Raw genomic sequence first — 25,603 nt, 5'->3', positions numbered from 1 at the left:
AACGAAGGACAAACAAACACATACGCGCACACGCACACACATCTTCTCAGTGCTCAGTGCAATGCCTAGCACAAAAGTGGTTAATAAATACTTATTGAGCTACAACACCCCCAATCATTAATCAACCACTCTTATCTTGAAGACCAAGAGAGGTGGACCTCTCTTTTCTTTTATAAATTAACAAACATTTGTTTTCTCTCTTTCCATGACCCTACTTGAAAAAAAAACAAAAAACAAAAAAGAAACAACAGAAACTCTTGTAACAAATATGCATAGCCAAGCAAAACAAATGAGCATATTGGCCAGTTCCAAAAATATCTCATACTGAGTTTTTAAAAAATTTTATCCCCCCAAATAGAAAAACAAAACAAAAAGGAAGCTTTCCTAACAAAGATGTTTCATTAAACAGAGCAATTCCCACATTGGAGTCATTGAAAAATATGTCACAGTCTGCATCTTAAATTGGTCCCCTCTGTCAGGAAGCAGGTTGCTTTCTTCATTTTCAGTCCTTTGGGAATGTGTTGTTTTTGTTTTTTTTTTGTCATCACATTTTAGAGTTCTTAAGCCTTTCGAAGTTTTTCCTTTGTAATGTTACTGTATAAACTGTTCTGTTGGTTCTGCACACTTTACTTTGCATCAGTCCACATAGGTCTTCCCAGGTTTCTCTGAAATGATCCTTTTTGTTACTTCTTATCATGCCTCTCTTTTTAATGATTCTTTCCAGAAATCCCTCCACAATTTGGCTACAAGTACAAGGTTTACGGCACATATTTCTTCCCTTTATGCATCCTGGGTTTTAGTCAAACTGACCTAGTTGCTCTTCCATTGGCACAAGATATTGTCCTCCTGACCTCTGTGCCTGGAATGCACTCCTTTCTCTTGAGGCCCCCCCCTCCCCCCCCTTAGAATCCAGTTTCCTTCAAGGCTCAACTCAATTGTTAACTCCAACATGCCACTTTTCTTGACAAAAGAGTTCTAATGGAGTCTCCCAAGCCCTCATATTTACTTTGCTTGTCTGAATAACCCATTCCCTTACCCTATCCCCAGGAAAAGTATGCCCTTTGAGGGCACAGACTCATTTTTATTAAGCACATAGTAGGCCCTTAATAAATCCTTGTCAAATCAAAACATGGAGTTTCAAAAAGAAACCTTTCCTTTTTGAAAGATATTCTTACCCCCACACCTTTTCTCTCCTTCTAATGGGATGTCTTCCTGGCACCTTAGTCAGTCTCCACCCTGCTGCTGTCCTGTTAATAATTATGAGGACAAAGACAAGAGGTACCCAGCCTTGGCAGATCTGTCAAAGGGAAGAGACACTTGGTGGGTTAGCTCTAGAAGAAGAGAGGCTTCTGATGCTTTCTGCACCTCTGGGTGTGAACCTATTGAAAAAAATGAGAGAAGAAAACTAATGGGAGCTCAGGCTCCTCTGAACTGGGTGGCAGGAGGGACAAGGCTGGGGGTGGGGTTTCAGGTTTCTCTGGTCCAGAGAGGATTAGTGTAAATTCAGCCATGTCCCCATTCAGCTCCGCAGCCTTCTGCATACTCTGCCAGAAAGAAAGAGTTGGTGCTAATTGAGTGATGCCCAGAGATAGCCCCAAACACTCTGCAACAGCTGGTAGTCAGCAATTCTAGAGCTTTTCATTTCTGCAAAGGACTTGGCAGTTAGTTACTCATATACCCTGCGGTGCCAGTTGGTGGCTATATCTGTAATCACAGCCCCTCCATCCCCAGTTCCTCTTTCCAAGCCAGGAAACATTCAGGGAAGGCCTCCACACCAGCCAAGGCCCAGAGTCAGAATTAGGAGCCACTCCCAAAACTCTCCTGTCCCTCCTAAATGAGGACACAGACTGCTTGAGTTGCGCTCCCTCTCCGTACCCCTACACTATGAAAGGCCTCAATCAAAGAAACCACAAAGCCTGTAGGGTTGAGGGGATGCAAATCATACAAAAAAGGAAGGTCTATCCAGTAAGGACTCTCCAGATATAAAGAGAGGGCTTCCTACATGGGGCTAGAAAAGGAGGTGCTTTTGTTTTTTCAACCAGTAGATAAAAACCAGACCAGAATCTCAGAGGCACATTAATATAATTTATTTAATTCACCATATAAAGAGTATAGGCCAGAAACATGTTTTAGAGGTAGGAGGGACTTTGGAAATAGGCTAGTTCAGGCCCTTCACTTTATAGATGAGTTGACTGGAGCATGGAATGACTTGCCCACAGTGGCAGAGCAAGTTCTGGGCAGGGCTGGGCCTAGTACCCAGGCTTCCTCTACATAGACATAGATAAACTTAAGCCTACTACTTTTGAGCCAGGCAGAGCTAAGTGACTTAATAAGAGCTTTGCTTTTTGTTAATATTCTTCTACAGGACTATACTAATCCTCTGATGTTTTATCTCTATCACCTGAGGCTACAAGTCAGGGACCAAGGAGATGGGATCGTTCAGAGGAAGTATACCCAAAAGGACCCTGAGTGGTTGGGGAGAAGGAAGGGTAAGAGAGCAGGGAGGGGGAGAATTCAAGGAAGAGCCAAGTCCTTTCCCAAAGGGTCCTAACTCATGAATTTTCTGTACAATCAATATACTTCCTTTCCCACCCTCTCCCCCCACCTGTAGTGTGACTATATTAAAAACATACAGTTCCCTACCTGGTCTACAAATTAGGCATGGGGAAAGGGGAGAGGAAAACACAGGGATGGGAGAAAGATGAAGGACGCACAAAAACACTTTTCCCAGTTTCAAGCAACTCCATAGGTAGGTTCCAGAACTTTGGTAATAAAATAGCCACAAGACATAACCAAAGACACCAATAACTTAGCAAAATAAATATTGGAGGAGGCACCGCTACTTCTCTGGGACTGATGCAATCTGGTGGAAAAACTTTCCTCCAGGCATTGGGACGAGGAAGACAGGGGTGTTTCTTGGGCTGAGCTTAAATGAGAAAAAAAAAAAGAAAAACAAACAAACAAAAACACTGCACAGGTTTCTGGGAACTGTGGTAGAAGACTAAAGCAGCGAGGACTAGAGGATAGCTGTCACTGTCCCTAGGGACCCCATCCTGCTACAGATCCATTCTTTGAATGTAGATTTTTTTGTTTGTCTCACCCTCCTCCCCAGGAAAATGGATTTAACCAAAGGTGAGATTCATCCTCATTGAAGCCAGACAGTCCCCAAACTTGGTAGGTATCCTGCCATCTTGGAAAGAGGACTAAGTGTTTGTGGGGGACAGAGAAGTGGGAAAATGGTGTGTTGCTAGGAGCTGAGCAACACCGGAAGAAAGAGGTTCAGTCCCTCAGGATGACAGCCAGTCCAAGTAGGTATTTGTTTCTCCGTGTGTTAAGAGCTGAGGCAAGCCAGAGCACCCCATCCCAGTCCTGCTGTGTAACCCTGGTTTCCAGGGCAGCTCAATACCCACTTTAAGAGGAAAATTCTCCTCTTTAACGATGATCAGCAATAATCATGGTATTATGGATGTCACCACTGGCTCCACCCTTGTCCTGGCCTCAGCAAAGAGGGGTTTCTGTCATGGTAGCTTCCTTCAAAGGGCTCCAGGTCTCCAGAGGAAGGCCCTTCCCCTCCTCTGTCTGCTCAGCATACAGAAGGAAGGAGGCTCAAGAATCAGGTATACAAACATGAGGCCCGGGGAGGCAGCCAAGGAACAGTCGAGAAGTAAAAGGCTGTGATACAACAGGGGAGGTGGATTTTCTCTTTAGGCCAATAAGGGTAGCAAGCAGCAATATTCAGTTTGCAGTTCAGGTTTCCACCACCCGGATAAGAGGCAAGGGCTTAGGGTTTGGAGGCCGGGAGATCCTAACGCTGAAAAGAAAAGACACAAGACAAGAATGCTTAACGCCCTCTGTGCTGCTCATCAGTCACAATGTCCCCTCTGCCCCCACTCCATCCTCCACTTCTCTCTATCTGGTTTACTCTTTCAGTGGTATCTAATCTTCCCAATAATTCTACTCTTGGGTGCCCAGTTTTTTAAAATCCAAATTGCCAATCACCTCTCTGGAGTTTGGTGCCCTTTAGTGAAGCAGTGATAGAGATAATGGCTTCAGGCCCTTTTCAGTCCTATGAAGCTGACGTTGTTCTTTATATCCATATATGTTCTTCTTCTCCAATCATCCCATAAAACATCTTCAACCTTGGCCCATAAATGGTATCAGGGAAGAGGAGATGAGAGAGGCCAATTTAGAAGTGGAAGGCAGAAATAAGGAAAACAGGAGGTGTCAGGCTGACAGAGAAGGAAAGATCAGGGTGGGGAATTGGGTCCAAACAGGGTTTCTTAACCTTTCGTTGTGTCAGGCACCCTTTGGGCAATCTGGGGAAGCCAAGAGACCAAGCCAAATGAAGCCAATAAAATAGTGGTTCTGAATTCATAAAATACATAAGATCACAAAGGAAACCAATTAATTAAGTAGATTTATTAAAATTTTTTTTTAAAAAGGTCACAGGACCTAGGTGAAGAACCCCACCTGGTCTAAAGGAATAGACTTGTTCTGTAAGCCATCCCTTCAATACCAAGTGAGATATGAAGCTCAGTAAAGAGGAGTCCTCCACAGTCAAGATTGTCCTCTCTTCCTCCTTTCCTTTTTTCTGACACAGACCCCCACATACATAGGTATACGTACTTACCTTGCCAGGCTGTCACTCTTGGTTCTGGTTTGGGTACTGAAATTGCCAGGACTGATCTGCTTTTCTATCAGGTGCTCCATTCGGTCATGCATCTCTAAATTCTAGAACATACATTCCCAAGTGAGCATATATCCTTCTCCTGTTGCAGTTCCCCCACCCACTGATTAATCCTCTCTTGCCATCTTCCCCCTCCCCCTCTTTGAAGATGTTGTTACCCTCAAGGGAAATGCCTTCTCCCTCCATATCCACCACTCCTTATCTACCTCTTGTTCTCCGGGTTATCTTCCCATCCAACAATGATCATTCCTTTACTGTGACATCCCTTTTCCACTTTTATACTCCAGTCCCAGATGGATAAACTTGTCTAGATAGTCTTTTAAGTCTGTGTACACATCATGTGTACATGAGTCCACATGTCCAAGTCCCCCAAACTAGGCTGTAAAAAGCCAGAGGGTAGAAGGCCCCTTCTTCCATTTCTACTTTGTTTCTGTGAACCACCCACTCAAGTCTTCTGCAGACAGTAGTTGCTCAATAATTACTAGTTACTCAAAAGACTGTAAAGGCCCTGCAGCAAACTTAGAAATTCTTCAGTAAATACAACTCCACTTGACAGACCAAGGCTACCATCCCAACAAATGAAAACCTGAGGACTAACTCACTGTCCCAAAGCCTGGCTTCCTGAAGCATTCCCTGCCATTAGCCTCCCAATCTTCTCAGGCCCCAAGAATCCAGATTCTCCTCCAGTGACTCCCATAAGTCATACCTCAGCCTCCAAGTAAGCAACCTTCTCTTTGAGCTCCTGGATGGTCGTGTCCTTTGACTGAATCACGGTTTTAGAATTCTGGAGCTGTGAGGACAAATAGTGGACTACGTGAACAAATGAACACAGGCCAAAAGACTTTCACCTCCAGCTTCTAGAGAAGGTAGGAAAAGGTGAATTTTCACCTCTTTATGAGCTTGCTTTTTAATACAAAAGGCATTTAAATCAACATAATGATCTGAGGTGGAGCAGGAAGACAACTTATTCAAAACAATGTATTCTACTTGGCCTTGGAATTTACACACTCAATAGTGTGGCAGATGTACCTTCCTAAGTATGTTTTGCTGAGGCTCACAGAAAAAGAGTCTGCATTCCCTGAGCACACACTAACAGTGTGGAGAGATGGAGACTCTGAAATATGCCAATGTGAGTGTGTGTTGGAGTGGAATCCAGCTTAGAATTTAAAATTTGCTCTAGGTCATCCACAAAGACAAAGCAATGAGAGTTTACTGCTTTCTGTCCATCGACAAGTTTTCTCAGAATGGCTCACAGAGAAAGGGGTAGGCAGTTTTGGCTGGTTTTCTTTCCCCTCTCTACCCTCTATGGAAGAGTTGGATGACCAAAAGGCAAAGAGAGGGGAAAAAACAAACCAGGAGAGTAAAAGATCCTGGATAATCCTGGATGATCCAAGATGCTACAAAAGCACTTGACCAGAAACCTTGGAATATCACGTGAGATTTTCTAGTGGGTCAAAGGGAGTTCCCCTGCCCAGACTTGACAGGCAAAAACAATTCCATAACTCAGTAAGGGCTTGGGTAATTTTAGGAGAGAGAAAACCTGAGGGTGATGAGGACAACTCTTACCTGCTCTATCATCTGCCTGACTTTCCGCTGCTGGCTCTTCAGCATGTCATCTAAGTGATGGATCTTCTCCCGAAGGCCAGCCACTTCCTTCTCCAGCCGAGCAGCCCTGGGGATAGAAAGACCAGAGGACTGATGCAAAGAGGAAAAAAAAATGTTCTCTCTTAAATTAAATTCGGTTTCCCTCTGCTCTGAAGGGAGATTCTATTTCATATTCTTTTTTACTATCATCTTTGACAGCCATCCCTAAGGCAGTGGGATGCCGCAGAATCATAACACTCTGGAGCTGGAATTCCAGTTCAACAAGCATTTATTGTGCCTACTATGTGCCAAGGCACAGGGGATACCAAGACAAAAGAAAACACAATCTCTGCCCTTGAGTTTATATTCTATTACACTTACATAATTAAGGAAATAGAAATCTGGAAAGAAGGCTATGACTTACTATAAAGGCTTATATCATGGCATTTTTCCATCAGCTGCTCCGTTGGGCTTTGACTTTACACACATTCTGTTCCCATGTCCCCCTCTACCAATGGGCACCCTCGAGCAGTACCCTCTTTTTAGCTTCTTTTTGTGTGCTGTCTTCCCCCCTGGATTATAAGCTCCTTGTAGGAAAGAGCTCTCTCTTTTTTTATTTGCATTTTCAATACCTAGCTCAGTGCTTGGCCCAGAGAAAGTCCTTAATAAATGCTTAGTGGCCATTGATTATTGATTCTATATCAAACCCAAAGGGCTTACAGTTTATACTAGAGAGAATGGAGGCCAATTAAGATTCTTGAGCCAGAGAGCCATGCTCAGCCCTTTGCTTGAGAAAGGTTATTTTGGCAGCTTTGTGGTGGATATATTGAATTGGGGAGAAACATGACTCAGGGATCCCTGAGTTTTATACTGGAAGAGATCTCAGAAGTCACCCATTCCCTAAAAGAATTCCTGCTACAATCTACTGCCAAGTGGCCATCTACATTCTATTGGAAAATTTCCTTCCAAGAAGGGGGAATCCACCACCTCCTCCCAAGTAGACTATTTTAACCTGTGGAAACACCTAATTATCAGGAAGTCTTTGCTGGCAGCAAACCTAAATCTGCCTCTGTAAATTCCATCTATTGGTCCTGTCTTTGGGGGCCAAGAGAACCCATGCTGTGGAAGAGCACTTAATCTAGAGTTAGAGGACCTGGGTTCAAATCTTAGGGACACCATTTCCTTCAACCTATCCTCACATGATAGGGTCTTGAGGTTTTCCACTATCCTGGATGTCTTCCTCTAGCCACTCTTCTAGCTTCTCAATGCCCTTCTTAAACTATGGCTCCCAGAACTGAACACAGTATTTCAGATGTAGTCTGACACAGCAGAACAGAGGAAACGCTAGGATAATCTCTGAATAGCAGGTTATTTCTGGAAACTCTGCCTTTCAATGCACACCAAGATCTCATTGGCTTCCCCCTGCCTCTGCTAATTTATATAGAGCTTACTGTAGAGTTCACTAACACCCCCAGACATTTTTCAGATAAATTTCTGCCTAATCAAGTCTTTTTCTATCCTTTACTTTTACTTCTAAAGTCTAACAGCACTTGCAGTCTTTCAAATATCACAGTGGCTCAATAATCATACCCACCCACTCTTCGAGTACCTCAGGATGACTTGAACCAATCAAGTACCAGATGACTTGAACTAATCAAGGTCACCTGGTTAACAAAGTACTCTCTTACTTACCTTGGGCATCAACTGCCTATCGGTTATTTGTATTGTCATTTTTGGGTGGAAAATGTAAAAATAAAGGCTGGGCAGTTTTATCTTCTATTTTTGCTCAGGTATCATCATCCCATCTTCCCCAAGCATCAGTCCTTCTCTCTCTCTGATTCTTTCCCCCAACAGTGCTTTAAAAAAACCCTCAAAAACCCACCCCTTTTTATTGTCTTTAGCTTTCCTTGCCACCTTCATCACATTGAGTAAATGAATGAAAAAAGCATTTAGTAAGTGCATACTGTGTGCCTATCAATGTGCCAAATGCTAGGCATGCAAACAAAAAGGGCAAGATAGTCCACATTCTCAGGAAGTTTATACTTTAATTGAGCTTCAGCTGTCTGAGATCCAGTGTTCCTGCTACTATTTTTTTATAGGGCTTCATATTCATTCCTATCATTTGTCTTTGCTTTCCATTTTACACACACGTATGTGTACATATATTTGTGTGTATATATGTGTGTGTACATACGTATATATATACATATATATTATGTATATATATGTGTATATATACATAATATATATATGGAGGGGGGAGAGACAGGGTAGTGGGGAAAGGGGAAGGAAGATATGATGCATAGCTGTATCTTTTAAAAATCTAAGTTGCCTGGGTATTTTCCTATACAATCACAATGGTTTCTTCAGATAACTCTGCTTTTTCCTCCTCTGTGTTTTCAGGATTTCATTCTTGAGCACCTCCCATCCTTCCTGGCCTGACTTCTATAGAATATTAGTCTAAGGGATACCTACCTTTCCTGTGAATTTGGGATTCTTAATCTTTTTTTTGTATCATGGACTTATTGGCAGTCCGGTGAAACCTATGGACTCCTTCCAAGAAAAATGTTTTTAAATTCATAAAATAGAATACATAGGATTACAAAGGAAACAAATTCTACTGAAATATAGTTATCAAAAAAGATTTTTTTAAATTCACAGACCCTAGGTTAAGAACTCCACTGTAATCTCTGAAATCTACTTTCCCCAAAATCTAGGGTGTATATCAGACTGGGCCTGTCTTTTATTTCCCTATCACACGTGGTCACTCCCCTCCCCCATTTTCCCATTTCTACCCCAACAATTGGTGCTTGAAAGTTAGCAAAAATCTAATTCAACCCAGAATTTTCCCTTATTGGTTCCTATACCTTGTAAAGGATGCAATTATTTTTAAGACAAATGAAGTTATCAATTATGCTCTGGCAGATGTCTGGATAACTGAAATCCCTCATCACTTCTACATCATGCCAAATGTGCAGTCTATCTTCCAAACTCCTCATCTAGTTCTCCTTTCTGTCCAAGTGACCTGTAGTAGGTTCTGATGACGAAGTTATACCAATTACACCCAGCTAAGCCTCAGCTTTAGATCACTCCCACTACTCAATGCTCCTACATATGTGCTGCTGACTCAACTGTTCTGACTGGGCCCACCACAAATTTACATTCTATAACTTTAACTGGGCCCTCACTGCTGCTGGGCAAGCCTTCCATACCTTCCCTTACCAACTATCCTACACTCCGCAGGGACTCTTCTAAACCTTCTCCACCCCTTCTCAAAGCTCCCATGGCTTCCCCTTCCTCAACTCTCAGATGAGAATCTTACAGAAAAAATCAAGGCCATTTGCCAGGAGCTTCCTCCCCCACATCTGCCATCACTCTGGTGCCTTCTGCTCTCTCCGCCGTCACTCACTTCACAAGATGAGGTGGCCTCACTCCTCACCAAGGGCTAACCCTCTCTTGTCCAAGTGACCCCACGCCGTCCTGTCTCTCCAGTCTTACTTCTTATCCTATCATTTATTTTCAGTTCCTCCCTTTCTCCTGGCTCCCTTCCCTATGGCTCACATGTCTGCTTTATCCTGAAGAAACCCTCACTGGACCTTTCCACCCCTGGTACTATCCTGTATCTCTTCTGCCCTCTATAGTTAAACTCCTTGAAAAAGCCTCTAATAATAGATGCCTCTACTTTCTCTCCTTAAACCCTGTAATCCAGCCTCTAACCTTTCCACTGAAACTGCCTTCTCCAAAGTTACCAATGATCTTTCAGCTGCCAAATCCAATGGTCTTTTCTCTATCCTCATTCTCCTTGACCTCTGACACTGTTGATCACCCTCTCTCTCTCCTTGATATTCTCTTCTCTCTAGGTTTTCTGAACACCATGCTCCTGGTTCTCCTCTTCTCTATTTGACCACTCCTCAATCTCCTTTGCTAGATCCTCTTCCAAATCATGCTCTCTTACCATAGGTGTCCTTTGGGGCTCTGTCTTGGGCCCTCTTCTCTTTCCCTCTATATTACTTCATTTGGTGATCTCATTAGCTCCCACGGATTTAATAACCATGTCTATGCTAATGATTCTCAAAATCTACCTATCCTGCCCCAAATTCTCAACAGCCTTTTAGACATCTCAAACTGGATGTCCAGTAGACAAATTAAATATGTCCAAAATAGAACTCATAATTTTCCCCTCTAAACCTCCTCCACTCCTACCTTTCTTATTACTCTAGAGGGCAACACCATCTATCTGGTCCCTCAGGCTTACAACCTATGAGTCATCCTGGATTCCTCACTCTCTCTCACCCTCCATGTCCAATCTGTTGCCAAGACTTGCTGATTTTACCTCTGTAACATCTCTTGAATATGCCCCCTTCTCTCCTCTGACACTACCACCACTCTAGTGCAAGCCTCATCACCTCATTCCTGGATGACTGCAATAGCCTGCAGGTGAGTATGCCTGCTTCAAGTCTCTCCCCATTCCAATCCATCCCCCATTCAGCCACTGAAGTGATTTTCCTAAAGCACAGGTCTGGTCATGTGTTAGTGCCTACTCAAACTCTAGTGGCTTGCTACAACCTCCAGGATCAAATACAAACTACTGTGTTTGACATTTAAATCCTTTCATATCCTATCCTTCCAATCTTCTTACACCTTATCACTTGATAACTACTCTTGGATTCAGTGACACTGGTCTCCTGGTGCTTCCATGAACAAGACACACTTTGGGCATTTTCTCTGGCTGTCCCCCATGTCTGGAATGCTTTCCCCTCTTCTACTTCAACTACTGAGCTTCCTGGCTTCCTTTAACTCCCAACTAAAATCCCATCTTTCACAGGAAGACTTTCTCAATCTCTCTTAATTCTAGCACCTTCCCTCTATTATTTCCTCTTCTCCTGTACATAGCTTGCTTTGTATTTGTTGGCATGTGGACTCCACCAGTAACTTGTGAGCTCCTTGAGTTTTTGCCTTTTGTTTGGCATCCCTAGTGTTTAGCACAGTTTCTGGCACACAGTACATGCTTAATAAATGGTTTATGATTATTTCTTGACTACTCTGTTCTTTCCTTTGTTTTTATCCAAACGCTCTTCACTATCCTTTCCTGGCCACTTCCCCATCCACGGTTTCTGGATTTCCTCACATAAATATATATTCTCAACATACACTTCCTAAAGGAAGCTGGGTGGCTAAGTGGATATACAGCTCAACTTGATGTCAAGAGACTAGAGTTCAAATTCTGCCTTAGGCTCTTACTAGAAGCATCTGGACAAATCACTTAAATTCTCAAGTCTCATTTCCTCATCTGTCAAATGGGGATAATAATTCTACCTACCCCACAGGGTTGTTTTAAAGGTTAAACGAGTTAATAAATGTATAGCAGCTCTTAAAGCACTACGCAAACATCTGCTATTATTACTGTTCACCCTCCCCAACACCCGCTCTCACTCCCTTTTCCTCTCCTTGCTTCTTTTGTACAAGGTGTACTCATCTCATCCAAAGGCATCTTCCAGTTCCAACCCATCAAATCTCAAGATACCTCTGAGATCAAATATGCCTCCTTAGAGAAGGCCTACCTAGTTGCTTTTGGTGCCTTAAACACTGGTCATTTCTGTATAGACATTTGAATTCATGGCTTCTTTGGAGGACATTTTCTCCTACACATTTCTGGATATCTTAATTAATATTCTGCATTCACTGCAGCTATGTATTTTCTACAGAATCTAACTTGTTGGATATACACAGGCAGTTTCATCACTACCCATATTTATTTTAAGGCCTTTTTGATTAAATCTGTAAGGTAGCAAACATATAAATTCTTATTGGGCTTTCCGAGGTACACCCCATCCCTGACTAGGAATCTGTCATTCCTATACTTTAAAGCTATGCTCCAAAAAAGCCAAATCCTATTCTCAGACACCTTCTTAAACAACCATTCAAAATCTTAAATCAATTATACTCTTCCACATCCCCTGCCTTCACGAGGCAGCAGTGAAAGAAAACATAACCTGGGTCCCTGTGGTCTTTCAGTTTCTTGACCAGGACACTTCATAACCTTGGCAATATTTTTTTAGGTTCCTTCTGGCAAGGTCATGTGTGCCCAAATGATTTTTTAAAAAAAAATTGACAAAAATGAATTTTTAAAAGACTTTGTATTGCTACCTTTTAAGTCTTAGAAGGCTCTCTATTATATGTTGGATACATAGGATACATACTCCAGGAAGAAAACATCTATTGTTGGTTGTTACCAGGTCAATCAACAATTGCTTCAGTAGCACTTTTTCTCTGACCCCTCCTGGAGGATCTCTCACCCAATAGCTCCTGTGCTTCTATTATATTATTGCTTGGAAGGCCAGCAACTGTTTCCTTCTCAGAGGATCTAGCTCTCTCCTCTTCCTTATTTTTGGAGGAAGAAAATAGGGTCTAATCAGAAGTGACTTACTAAAGTAAAGGTCATAAAGCTAATGAGTGGTTCAGCCAAGGCTGACTCAAAAGCTTCTAACTTCCCAGCCAGCAGTTATTTTACTGTATCACATGATATCTTCAAAGCAGAGAGAACCAAAATTCCCCAGAAGGTCTAGTCACTTGAGAAGAATGTTCCAGTCTGCTGCTGCTATTTTCCTATGCCTCAGATGCACAAAGGCTGGTGACTCCATTTTTTTTTTTAAAGGTTAGGGAGTTCAACCCTGTTGGGAAACCAAACTAGAGAGCCTGATGGAAGGTTCCACTATGTTGTAGCTGTACTCCCAATCTCTTTTGGGGGTAACAACAAGGGATACCTAAAATCTGGAATTCTAAGATTGTCCCAAAGACAAGATAAGCTTGGAGTTTAAAGCTCCAAAACTCCTCTGTTTCCCTCTTCTCTATTCTTCTTTTTCTCAAATTTCTTTTATTTGGAAAAATCTGCATTCTATATGGCTAACTACTAAAATTGTTTTAATCACATATTAATATGAATAAGAAAGCATTTATTAAGCACATATGTGTTAAGCCCTGGATTACACATGCCAAAGGAAAGATAATTCTTGCCCTTAAGGAATTGACATTCTCATAGAGTAGACTACACTTTGAGGAGTGGGAGGGGGCACATTGGCCCAGAGAGTTACTAGAATGACAAGCAGCACCCTAGGGGAGTAGGATGACACAGCCCTGCTAGAGGGCAGAGTTGATTTGATTATGGTTCTAGAACTAGAGATTGGGGGAGGAGTAAGGTGGAGAAGAAGATGGCTGAGGAGGGAGTGAAGTATGATGAGCCTGTTAGATATGATATGTGCTATTCCACATGTATGTTATAGATAAGATTTTATATAAGCTACATAGTCTGTAATATAAATGGTTTGATGCATGTAGGTAGCTAAATGGTGAAATGGCTAGAGTACCAGCTCTAGTGATGACAAGCAAGTGGGCTACTGTAGTTGGATTATGAGTAAAGCATAAGCCTTGAAAAGCAGAAAAAGGCTTCAGAGGAGGGGAAGCTGTGGCCTTCTAGATCACTAAGTGCAGCCTTTTGAATGAAGCTGGATTTATTTTGTACAATACAGATTTATTCAAAAGGTGGCACTTAAGGATCCAGAAGGCCACATGTGGCCTCCAGGCTGCAGGTTCCCCACCCCTAGGCTAGGTTACAAAGGTCTTGACATGCCACAGAGGGGATTTATATTTGTTCTTAGAGACAGTGGGGAATCACTTTGGTAGTTGAGTCAAGAATGATTTGGGGAAGGAAGAACAAATTAAAATACTTCTCACAGTTATGGATAGGAGATGTATTCTTAACCAAACCAAGGCCAGAGACAATTACAAAAAATTAAATAGATAACTTTAACCACATAAAACCAAAAAACTTCTGCAGAGACAAAATTAATGCACCTAGGATAAGAAGAGTGGTTGAGTGAGGAAAAAAAATCTTTGTAGCAAATTTCTCTGGTAAACATTTAGCATCCAAGATATATGTATACATGTGTGTATGCACACACACGTATACATATCTGTCTGCATTCATCCTTCATTCTCTAAGAAGACCATGACATCAGAGAAATGATGACATGACTTGCACTTGACTTTGCTTTGAGTGAGGGAGGGCTGTGCAGGTCACCAGCCTCACTTTTCCCTCCTGAGCCATCTGGATCCAGTGACCAGATATTCATCAGGATGAGTAGAGAATGTCCAGGATGCAATGGGAGACCTTGGCCTATTCAGGTACTCACTTAGAGTGAGGTAAGGCCATTCAGTGAATAAGCCTCTCTAAGAAGTAATCAGGAAATGACCCCTTTAATGAGCCAAAGTAAAAAATAAGTAAAACAAGCTAGGAGGGAGAGAGCAACAGTTACTATTGATAATGACTCTGAAGCCAGGATATACCCCCCAAATGCCATTCCCCAGGAGAGAAGTGGTCCAAGGGCATGAACAAACTGTTCTCAAGAGAAGAAACTGCAAAGTATTTACAACCATAAGAGAATGTTCCAGTTCACTAATAATAAGAGAAGTGCAAATCAAAACAACTCTGAGATTTCACTGTGCATCCTGAAAATTGGCAAAGATAATAACAGAAGGCAATAGTCAATGTTGGAGGGGTTCTGGAAAGACAGACTTTCCAGTGTACTACTGGCGGAGTAGCGAATCGGAACAAACATTTTGGAAAGCAATTTGAAATTATGTATATAAGATGATTTAAATGTTCATTTTTTTTATTCAGAGATTCCATTACTGAGTTTATATCCCAAGGAAGGCATAAGAAGATAGTCTCCATGAATGCAAAATATTTATAGTGACAATTTTTTTTGATAGCAAAGAACTGGAAACAAAGTAGATGTCTATCAGTTGAGGAATGACCAAATAAATTATGGTGCATGAATGCAATGGAATATTATTGTGTTGTAAGAAATGATAAATGTAATGAAGGAATACAGAGAAGTACAGAAAGAGCTGTATAAACTGGTGCAGAGTGGAATAAGCAGAGCCAACAAAACGTACATTAATTACAACAATGTAAATGGAAAAACCTTCCTTCCTCTTTTCTTTCTCTCCCTTACTTACTCTTTTCCCTTCCTTCCTCTCTCTCCTTCTTCCTCCCTTTTCTCTCTTCCTTTGTCCCTTCTCTTTCCCTTCCTTTTTCTTTCTTTTCCTACCTTTTCCTTCTTCGTTCTCTCCTTCCCTTTCTTCTAAAATCCCTAATAACCAAATAACCACATACAGATTTACACTGACCCTTTGGTTTCTTCCTCTTACGTTTCTATTAATTCAAGCCTCCAATATAGGAAGAAAAGGAAAGGGAATAACCAAAATAATTTAGTTGTTCTTTGAGTTCCTGACCTACTCTGGAAACAGACTAGGTCAGGGAGGCAGATGACAAAAGCAAAGGCCTAAAAATAAAATGTTTAGATTTTCCATGGCTGACCTAAATATAAGATCTAGAGCCATGAGGACTACGATAAAAGGCCTCAAGAGAACTCTATCCTCAAAGACTGTGATGGGAATTATATTGTACTGGCCAAAAAAAAAAAAAAAGTATAGTTCAGACTATACCCAACATGACAACATTAGGCTGGATCTGTGATTCATCAGATTCATCCGCTGAATGTTTACTTCTGTTCCTGTTTATAACCTATGCCACAAAGAGGCCAGAAATTCCTTAGTGGCCTAGGGCTCAGAGTGGCCTAATTTGTTATTACTTTATATGTTTCAATGGTATAATCTTTTTCTGTCCCCCTGATCATAAGGAAAGTAGAAGGTAGTTTATTTATTATTAATTAAATTAGAGGTAATTAAATTTACCTCCCCAATCATTGTTGAAATCTCTTCTTTCACCTCTCTGCCGAATAAATATACCTTTTCTAGGTTCTTTCAGGAAGGCTCTGTTTGAGTTCTACTTCCTATCTGGAACTTTCCTAATCCCACTTCTCAGTTCCTTCTCCTTTCTAAAATAACTGTACTCCTTAGCTGTGTATATATTAAATCCACCACATCAACCCCGCCCCATGCTTACTCCCACCTCCTGGCTAACATAAACTCTTCAGGGAAGTTTGGGTCTTTGTATTCCCAGTGATCAAATGATTTGCCTAAGATTACATACTATAAAGCTTCATAGCCAGGACTGCAAATAAAGGCTCCCCTTTCCCACTATATTGCACTGCCTCAGGTCACCGTCTAATCTCCTTTGGAACCATTCCAGTGACAGAGAGTTCCATAAACACGTCTTTCTGTTTCTACTCACTTTCACCCTCCACACACTGTCCTTTAAGTCTGGAGCCAAATTTCTTTTCCATTTTTGAAGATCTGGCCACACCACTTCACTAAATCAAAATCCTTCAATGGATTCATCAAATTAAAGTGCAAACTCTTTCTTGCTAAAATCTTACACTTTCATCCTTTAAAGCCAATTTCAAATATCACTTCCTCCAGGAAGCTTTCTTTGATTCCCTCTAGTCAGTGATGACCTTGTTCCCCTTGGACCTCATACATCCTATAAACTCTGAGGGCAGGGTCTCTATCACATCCAAATTTTGTCTCTTCTAGCACCTGGCAGAGTATATTGCCCATGCTAGGTATTTAATATCTGTTCTGTTGATGGATACGTTACTGTGCACCTTTCTTATGCATGAATCAGGTATAATTTCCCCGCTGTATTTATGACATCTAGGCCCGAGTCCTAACAAAACTCTCAGGCAGTTAATCAATAACTCAATCGTGGTGTGAGCAGCCAAAGCTTTCTTGTGAGCTGGTGACTCCCAAACCAACCATCTCGCCAAAGATGGTCCGGGCTCCTAAAAGCAGTGTCCTCTCCCTAGGAAGAGGCCACACCCTGAAGAAGCATGTGGGTGAGTCAGACCAGGAAGGTGTGACATCAGCAACAGCAGCTCCCACCCCAAATCTGGCCATTGCGAGAGCCACAGGAGTATAACACCCCCGCCCCAACTGCACAGTGAGCAAGCAGGCGCCCTTACTTTTCCTGTTCTGCAAGGCAGTCAGCACTCTGGGTCCGAAGCTCTTCCAGGGCCGTCTCCCCTTCCCTGATCTTCTCCAGTAAGCTCTGTTGTTCCTAGGCAGGGCCAGAGGAAGGCAAAGTTAGGATGAGGGGAAGGCCTCCGTGGTTGGTCCAGGGAGAATCCTATGGTAGGGGCTAAGGGCCAAGCAAGCCAACCTAGTTTCTTGGGGTGCCTTCTGCTGAAATCAAGAATCCTTCCCTCCCACCCTCCTCTAGTAGCTGGGCTAGGAAACCTCTGGGCCTCACCCTTCTGCCCTCCAGGAAAGCCCAGCCCTGATGAATCCAGGACAGATTCATCTGCCAACTCTGGTTGCCACTGCCCTAGCACCAAGTGACAATTTAAGAATAGTCTCCAAGCCTGTAAGGGAGATGCTGTACAAGATGGAAATAAAGAGGCTTCCTCGGCAACAGGGGAGGCTTGGTGAGACATGGAAAGAAACAGGGAAGCATCTACCAAAGGAGGCTGGAGAATGTCCATTTTTGGAGTCCTTTAAAAAAGAAGGTAGCTCTCTCTGAATGTGCAAGACATGCAGAAGTGCCCTAAGACAGAGGGGTGGACTAGGGTCCTATCTTTAGGTGCCTCCTGGCCCTGAGGACCTGAAATCCAAAAGAACTCGATAGTCACCTTCTCCATACCCAACATGCTCCTCTGAAGCTCGAGAACTTCCACATCTCTCTGTTCCAAGTTGCTCTCCGCTCTCTGAAGTGCAGAACTGCTCATCTCGGCTTCTCTCTGGTACCGGCTAAGTGTGGCCTAAAATATGGAATGGTCACTTGGTAACTGGGAAAAACTCACCCCACAGACATCTGCAGGGGAGTCTGTAAAATTCCACTCAAGTCAAAAACAAAAAATATAGGTACCTACTCTACACCATCTAAGTCACTGTGCTAAAATACTAGAGGATGAAAAGACAAAAATAAACCTCTTCCTGCCTTTAAGTAGCTGACGTTGCATTAGGGAGAGACATCACGGACACAGACACGTAAATGTAATTTACTAATAAGTGGTAAGGGAAGGAGTTTGTCCATGTAAAGGATGAGGCATGCATGAGCATGTGCATGCATGTGTGTATGTCTGCCCCTCAGAAAGCTAGAGATTCTGAGGAGGTGAGGGAGTACACTCCAGCCCAAGACAGGAAGTCAAAAGATGGCGTGTTGAATTAGGAGAATAGGGAGTGGGTCAGGTAGGCTGGAACACAGCACGTGAAGGACAGCAATGTAAGTCGGGAAAGGTAGGTGGGACTCAGATTACAGCAGAGGTTTAAACAGCACATGGAGTTGGTATTTTGCCTGAAAGGTCAGAGACAGTCCCCTAATAAGATGAGAGTGCCACGTTGGACATGTATGGAAGATGCACTGGAAAGGTGAAGAGGAGGGAAGCGACGAGACCAGTTAAGAGGATGTTGTAACAGTCCAGATAAGAAGTGATGAGGACATGAACCAGGCTTCTTACAGTGAAAGGGGGAAGAAGGAAAGAGATGAGAAAGAGAAGGCAAACACTCAACATAAGGCACCTGGCTAGATATGGTAGAGCTGAGGAATGGATAAGTGCCAAGAACTCAGAGGTGATGGGCTTGCGCTACTGATGCAAAAGAAAAAGCAAAGCCTGAACAAGGAAACTGCATGGCAGCTGTTGAGAGGAGGATGTTCCACCAATTTCAAGATAACGCTAGTGGGCATGAGCTCAACCAATCGGCAAGCATTTGTTATATACTACTATGTGCCAGGCACTGTTCTGGGCACTGGGGTTGAGTACAAAGATAAAACTGAAACAATTCTTGTCCTCAAGAAGCTTACATTTTATCAGCATCCCTAAATGCAAACTTCTGGGATTTTCTTCCCTAAGCCATACTCTCTCCTCAGTACCCACCCCGCTAATATTAAGTTTAAAGGTAAAAGATGGAGACGATTACGTTCTAATTAGGCAAAACCTATTCTCAGCTACGTAGAGAAACCGGCTCCCAAATGTGTACAAATGCTCACACCGGTGGACTTGCCCCCCGGGGTAAACAAAATAAAGGGCTCCCTTTCCGATTCAAAAGCAGATAAGCCAGGCTAGGATCATCCCTGTGTCTCTCAGAGAGGGAATTCCCATAGGAACATCAAGCCTGACTCCCATCAAACAACAATGAGCCTAATCCACCTTCAGTGGTCCCAGTGGCCCAGGTCCATGCTTAGAATCAGGTTCAACAGTACTGACAGAGGCATTTCTTTCAAAATGTTGCTAAATTGTTTTTCATGAGGGGGGCAGGTCTAGTGAACAGAGTGCTAGACCTGGAATCAGGAAGGGGTCTGGGTTTAAATTCCACCTCTGGTACTCACTACCTACCTGCACCATGTCAAAACAGCCCATGGAAAGAATGAAATTTTATACTAGGAAGAATTTCTTAAGCGTCAATTGGGTGGATGAGAAAATGATAAAGAAAGGAGTATTTATTTCCCTTTTTTCCCCCCTCTTTCTTTTTAAAATAAAAGAAAACCAATATTTTAGACTGGCTCAGGAGTGGAAAGCCATTTGTGCTAATCCCTTCATTTTAAAGATAAAAAAAACCTGACCCCAAGGGACGTGAAGTATGACCACTGATAGGGAAATTCAGGCGTAGAAACTGGATGTTCTGCCTCCTATCTTAGGGTTCTTTACACTTCACCACAATTCTGATGTAAAATGAACCAGATGGCCTCTGAAGGACGTGTCCAGGGGAAGGGAAAGTGGAATGACAGGCAGGTCCAGCTCCTCCTCAGGTCAGGTTCAGGGAGGAGAAAGAGAGGCTTAGTATCCAGGTGGTTTTCTTTTGCCATGTTATCTCTCTTGTTTTTGGTTATCAAGAAAAGATCTCCAGTGGCAAACCCTACCTGGTAACAGTGAACGAATACTTTTGGACTTATATGGTGACCATGCACCTTGATTACACACATACACACACACACACACACACACACACACACACACACACACACACACACACGCTCTCTCCTCTTCCTCCTCCTCTCCCCTCTTTCCCTCCCTCCCATTCATTCTCTGTACCAGAAACATAAACCAAAAAAGTGTCTTTGTTAGAAAAGGTCACGGACATCATTCAAATGAGATAGCAGGGTGAGACAACTACCAAAGACCATGACATGCAAAAAAGTTTCTCATCTTCTAACTTCTGAAGTGAAAACATCTGGTTTGGTTTTCTCAGTCACTCAGACCCTCTCTTCCCAATCTTATTTCACATTACTATCCTCCACAGACTATGTCCCAGTCACATCAGCCTCTGTGCTAGTTCCTGGATGGGCTGCTCCAACTCCTGCCTCTGAACTTTATACATGGCGGTCCTTCATGCCTGGAATGGTCTCCTTCCTAACCTCTGGCTGCCAAAATCCTTGGGCTCCTCAGAGGGCCACCTCCTAATATGAGGTCTTTTTCTGCTGCTACTACTGCTACCACCACTATATTACCATTACCACCACTACCACAAATGCAGCTACTACCACTACCTAGCACTAAGGTTACCGCCACCACCATAGTTATTACAACTACATACTCCTAAGGTCACCACTACCACTACTCCTACTACTACCACCACTAGTACTTCTACCACTAACTAATACTAAGGTTACTGCTATCACTACCATTATTACTAGCACTATAACTACAACTACCACTAGGGAGGTACGTGTTGCTATTATCTCCACTTTATGGATGGGGAAGCTGAGGCTAAAAAGTGAGGTCCTTGGCCAAATGATTATTAACTGTTTTGTTTTTCTTTGTGTCCCCAGCACTTAGCACAGTGAATATTACCTAGTAGACATTTAATAAATGTTTACTGACTAAAGCAAGATTCAAACTCAAGTCTTCTTGACTTAAAGCCCAGAGCTCTCTGAACTGTGCCACCAAAGCCAATTCCACCCAGGTATTGGCATTCTCCTAGTACCACACTGGAAAATTATTTCATATTCATATGCCTCTTGTACCCTTCTAAAAGAATGTAAGTTTTTTGAGGACAGGGATTCTTTTGTTTTTGTCTTTGTACCTCCATCACACAGCACAGTGCCTAGCACATGGCAGAGGTTTAATACATGCTTGAAGGATTGCACTGAATGGTGCTGACGTCAAGGTTACATATCTAATCCCAGGGGAGTCCATAGTTTACCACATGAAGGAAAGAATATCTCTATTTCAAGGTCTCACTTCACTCTCAAAACTAGTGATTGTCTCATTCCCCAACTGATAAATGGTCAAAGGATATGAACAGGCAATTTTCAGAAGAAGAAATTAAAGATATCTATAATCATATGAAAAAATGTTCTAAATCACTTTTGATTAGAGAGATGCAAATCAAAACAACTCTGAGGTACCACATCACACCTATCAGATTGGCAAACATGACAGAACAAGAAAATGATAAATGCTGGAGAGGATGTGGGAGAGTTGGAACACTAATTCATTGTTGGTGGAGCTGTGAGCTCATCCAACCATTCTGGAGAGCAGTTTGGAACTATGCCCAAAGAGCTACAAAAATGTGCATACCCTTTGACCCAGCAATATCACTACTAGGACTGTATCCCCAAGAGAGCATAAAAATGGGAAAGGGTCCCACATGTACAAAAGTATTTTTAGCAGCTCTCTTTGTAGTTGCCCAAAACTGGAAGTCAAGGGGATGCCCATCAATTGGGGAATGGCTGAATAAATTATGGTATATGAATGTAATGGAGTACTATTGTGCCATAAGAAATGATGAACCAGAAGACTTCAGAGAGGCCTGGAAGGACTTATATGATCTGATGCTGAGTGAAAGGAGCAGAACCAGGAGAACTTTGTGCACAGCAACGACCACAGTGTGCAGAGTTTTTTCTGGTAGACTTGGAATTTTGTAATAACGCAAGAACTTATTAAAAAAAAAAAAATCCCAATGGTGGATTTCTAAGGCAAAATGCCTTCCACACTCAGAGAAAGAAATATGGAAGTCATTCGCAGAATGTAGCAGATCATGTTTGTGTATGTGTATGTTTTTGTGTATCATGTTTTGATTTGTTATATGATTTCTTCCATTTATTTTAGTCCGACTACATAGCATGACTATAGTGAAAATGTACTCAATAGGAAAGTATATGTAGAACCTATACAGAATTGTATGCAGTCGTGGGGAGGGAGGGGGTAGTGGGGGGTAGGTGTGGGGGAGATAAAATCTTAATTTTATGGCAGTGATTGTAAAACATTAAAAAATAATAATAATAAAATAAAATTTAAAAAAAAAACCCAAAAAACCTAGTGATTGTCATTAGTCACAAAGGGGACTCACAATCTGTCCCCATCACTGAAAATATATCATTGAAAGAACACATTCTATTGCTAGTGTATAAATAGAACCCTATGTCTGAATTACTCTGTCAACACTAAGCCTGCAAAAGGAAAAGCCAGCTGCTGGCCAGCGTGGAGCTGGGCATTTTCACTCAAGCCATTTTTATGTGGCCCAAGGAAGGTTGGCAATCCAGAGAAAAGTCACTGTGGCAGAGGCCTCTCCCATGCTTACAGGGCCCAAAGTCATCACGCTCTCTTTCTTCCACATAATCTCCAACTTTCCCTGGTCAGCAGTGACAGCCATGGCTAACAATTCCTCCCAGGGAGAGAAGTCTATCCAGCTTCAGACTCCTTTTCCTCCTGCCCAGAGGAGCTAATTAATAGCCATCTTGATACATAATCAACTCTTGGATATCCATTCAAAACTAGAAGCAACAAATTTTTAGCCCTGGGCTCCATCCCTTCTCCACCCTTAAAATAGCAGAAGAGTGTTGGAGATAGAAGGGACCCTAGAGATTATCTAGCTCTGCCCCCTCTGGGTTGTCTTTTCCATTTTAAGACAGCACCAGCAAAATCTGGCACCACTGAGCTGGCACCATTTTAAAAAAATCTCCAAGTTTAGAATGGAATCACAAATAAAACTTTATATTCATCTCTGATCATTCTAGAAAAATAAATCATTTTAGAGACAGGGAAACTGAGGCAGAAGAGTTCCTTAATAGTTCCCTTACTCTTCACTGAACTAGAACTTCTGCCAAAGCAGAATCCAGTAAGTGTAGAGGATAGTGCCAACTACTCCTTGAGCAGGAATGGGCAGTGCTCGCTCCATTCCCCACTTTCTAGCTATCTTCTCAACAGTCTTGACATGCTCTTACTCTCTTTCCTACCTGCAGTGCTATAACCATGATCAAACCACCTCTGCCACTGTTTTTGGAAGCAGTGTGTCACCCTTCTCTCCTATGGTCTCACTCATAGTCTTTGTAATATTCAAGACCAAAGTGTACTCCCAGACCATCACTCCCCTACGTGCGCTGTCTTCCTCATTATAATATAAGCTTCTAGATGGCAGGGACCATCCCAGCTTTCATATTTATATCCCCAGGGCACAGCACTGTGCTGGCACAGAGTAAGCACTCAAGAAATTCTCTATCAAGGGGCAGCTAGGTGGTTCAGTGGGTAGAGCACTGGGCCTGGAGTCAAAAGACCCAAATTCAAATCCAGCCTCATTTACTCACTAGCTGTGTGACCCTGGGAAGGTCACTTAACCTGTTTGCCTAATCCACTGGAGAAACTAGTCCTGCATCTTCACCAAGAAAACCCCAAACAAGGTCAAGAAGAGTCAAGAACCACTAAACAACAACATCTGTCTATAACAACATCTATCTCAACATTTACACAAAGCACTTTGCCAGGTACACTGGAAACCAGTCTCTGCCCCCAAGAAGTTTACATTCTCCTGGGAGATGGGGGGGAGGATGCACACAACATTTACACAGAAAGTACACAGAAGATAATTTCATCTGGAAGAGAATACTAACACAACTAGGGGGCCCAGAAGAACCTGAGGATGCGTTCATTCATCAATAATTGAGGTGAGGAAGGGGCATGTTCCAGACACAGGCCAGGACCATCACTCATCGAGGCAGGGCTGGAACAATGCATGTGGGGGAGCAGTGAGCAAGCCAGCATGACCAGCATGGAGAATGGACAGAGGAAAGGCATGGGAAATAAGACTGGCAGGCGGGCTGCAGAATCCTCACCTCAAAAAGCTCTCTGTCTGACTGACGCTGCCTTTCAGCCTCCTGCAGCTTAGCTTGTAGATTCTGGATGGTTTTCCTCAAGCTTTCAGGATCTTTATTTTGATAATCTTGCACCTGTAATCAAACACTGATGTTAAGAGAAGGAACGCCCAAAAGTTAATGCAACTGTCCTCGAAACTTGGGGAAACAGAGACTCACTGGCCAGCCTGCTCCCTACAAAGGATATCTACCCCAATAAAAGAACTGGCTGGACATATCAGATAGTCCCAACCTCAATGAGCCTAACCCACCTCCAGGATGCCCCTTCAACACAGGTATCCTCAGCATTTAGGTACATTTTCAACACGTCATTAAACTGTCCCTACAAAAGGGTTTCTTAAGAAGTGAGCTTGTCTTTTTTCATGAGGGACGTAGCACAGCAGAGGGACTAGAGAGCTGGACTTAGAGTCAGGAAGAAAGGCTTGGGTTTAAATCCAGCCTCTGACGCTTACCAGATACATGATGTTGGGCCGGTCACCGAAACTTCCTAAACCTCAGTTTCATGTAAAATGGAGATAATGCCTCTCGCTAACAATGCTTCCTCTCCCCTTACAAGGTCTATGTGAATCTCAAATGAGATAATGCATATAAAGTGTTTTGTAAACTTTAAGGTGTCACATGTCAATTATTATTATGTTCTCAGCTAAAACGGAAACATGGCTTGAATGATCTTATATATATAATGGGGATCATACTGCTTTCTTCCTCAGTAGGTGAGAGAGGGGCTGACTGGAGGAAGGAAGACAATTCCAAATTCAAATTTTTAAAAAGTTAATGTTAAAAATATTTTCATAGCATCTTATTTTTTTCTAATTACATGTAAAATCAATTTTTACCATTTTTAAAATTCTGAATTTCAATTCTCTCCCTCCTTTCTCTCTCAGATAGCAAGCAAAAAAAATTTTTAAATCAAAATCCATGTTTTTTTCAAAATGAAAGTTATTATGTTCAACTCCGCCCCCTCCCTCCCCCGCAATTGAACTGCTTTTTGCTGAGAGCAGGAACAGAATGACTCCCTCATGACGTAGTGAATACTTTCTCTCTGTGATATTAGAAGCTCCCTTAGGCAGGACTCTAATTCTCCTGTTACACTAGAATGCACCTAGAGCAGGAGTGGGGAACCTGTAGCCTTCAAGACCAAGTGGTCCTCTAGATCCTTAAGTGCAGCCTGCCTTTTGAATGAATTAAGTTCCCTGATTGTTTTTCTGTAAAATCTGGATTCAGTCAAAAGGCTGTACTTAAGGATCCAGAAGGCCCCATGGTCCTGAAGGCCACAGGCTCCC

At 42.5% G+C, this 25,603-nt stretch overlaps 1 protein-coding gene across 2 annotated transcripts in view; it reads right to left on the bottom strand.

The window, feature by feature from the left end:
• Positions 1 to 2,065: 2,065 nt before the first annotated feature.
• Positions 2,066 to 25,603, bottom strand: part of TUFT1 (tuftelin 1) — a 40,207-nt gene continuing 16,669 nt past the window's right edge. The window contains exons 6-13 of one of the 2 annotated variants that reach the window (XR_011974903.1): positions 24,282 to 24,395; positions 17,863 to 17,991; positions 17,197 to 17,291; positions 6,254 to 6,359; positions 5,394 to 5,477; positions 4,631 to 4,731; positions 4,000 to 4,139; positions 2,066 to 3,811 (exon numbers count right to left, since the gene is read on the bottom strand). Coding sequence is in view for 1 of the 2 variants with exons in the window: in XM_072644836.1 (XP_072500937.1) it covers positions 3,748 to 3,811; positions 4,631 to 4,731; positions 5,394 to 5,477; positions 6,254 to 6,359; positions 17,197 to 17,291; positions 17,863 to 17,991; positions 24,282 to 24,395 (693 nt within the window). In the remaining variant the exon portion in view is untranslated. The remainder of the gene's footprint in view (positions 3,812 to 3,999; positions 4,140 to 4,630; positions 4,732 to 5,393; positions 5,478 to 6,253; positions 6,360 to 17,196; positions 17,292 to 17,862; positions 17,992 to 24,281; positions 24,396 to 25,603) is intronic. The other variant, XM_072644836.1, reaches the window with a different exon arrangement.

The sequence above is a fragment of the Notamacropus eugenii genome, chromosome 2, assembly GCF_028372415.1.
Source record: "Notamacropus eugenii isolate mMacEug1 chromosome 2, mMacEug1.pri_v2, whole genome shotgun sequence".
NCBI classification, from domain to species: Eukaryota; Metazoa; Chordata; class Mammalia; order Diprotodontia; family Macropodidae; genus Notamacropus; species Notamacropus eugenii.
This window is presented reverse-complemented; position numbering and strand designations above follow the sequence as displayed.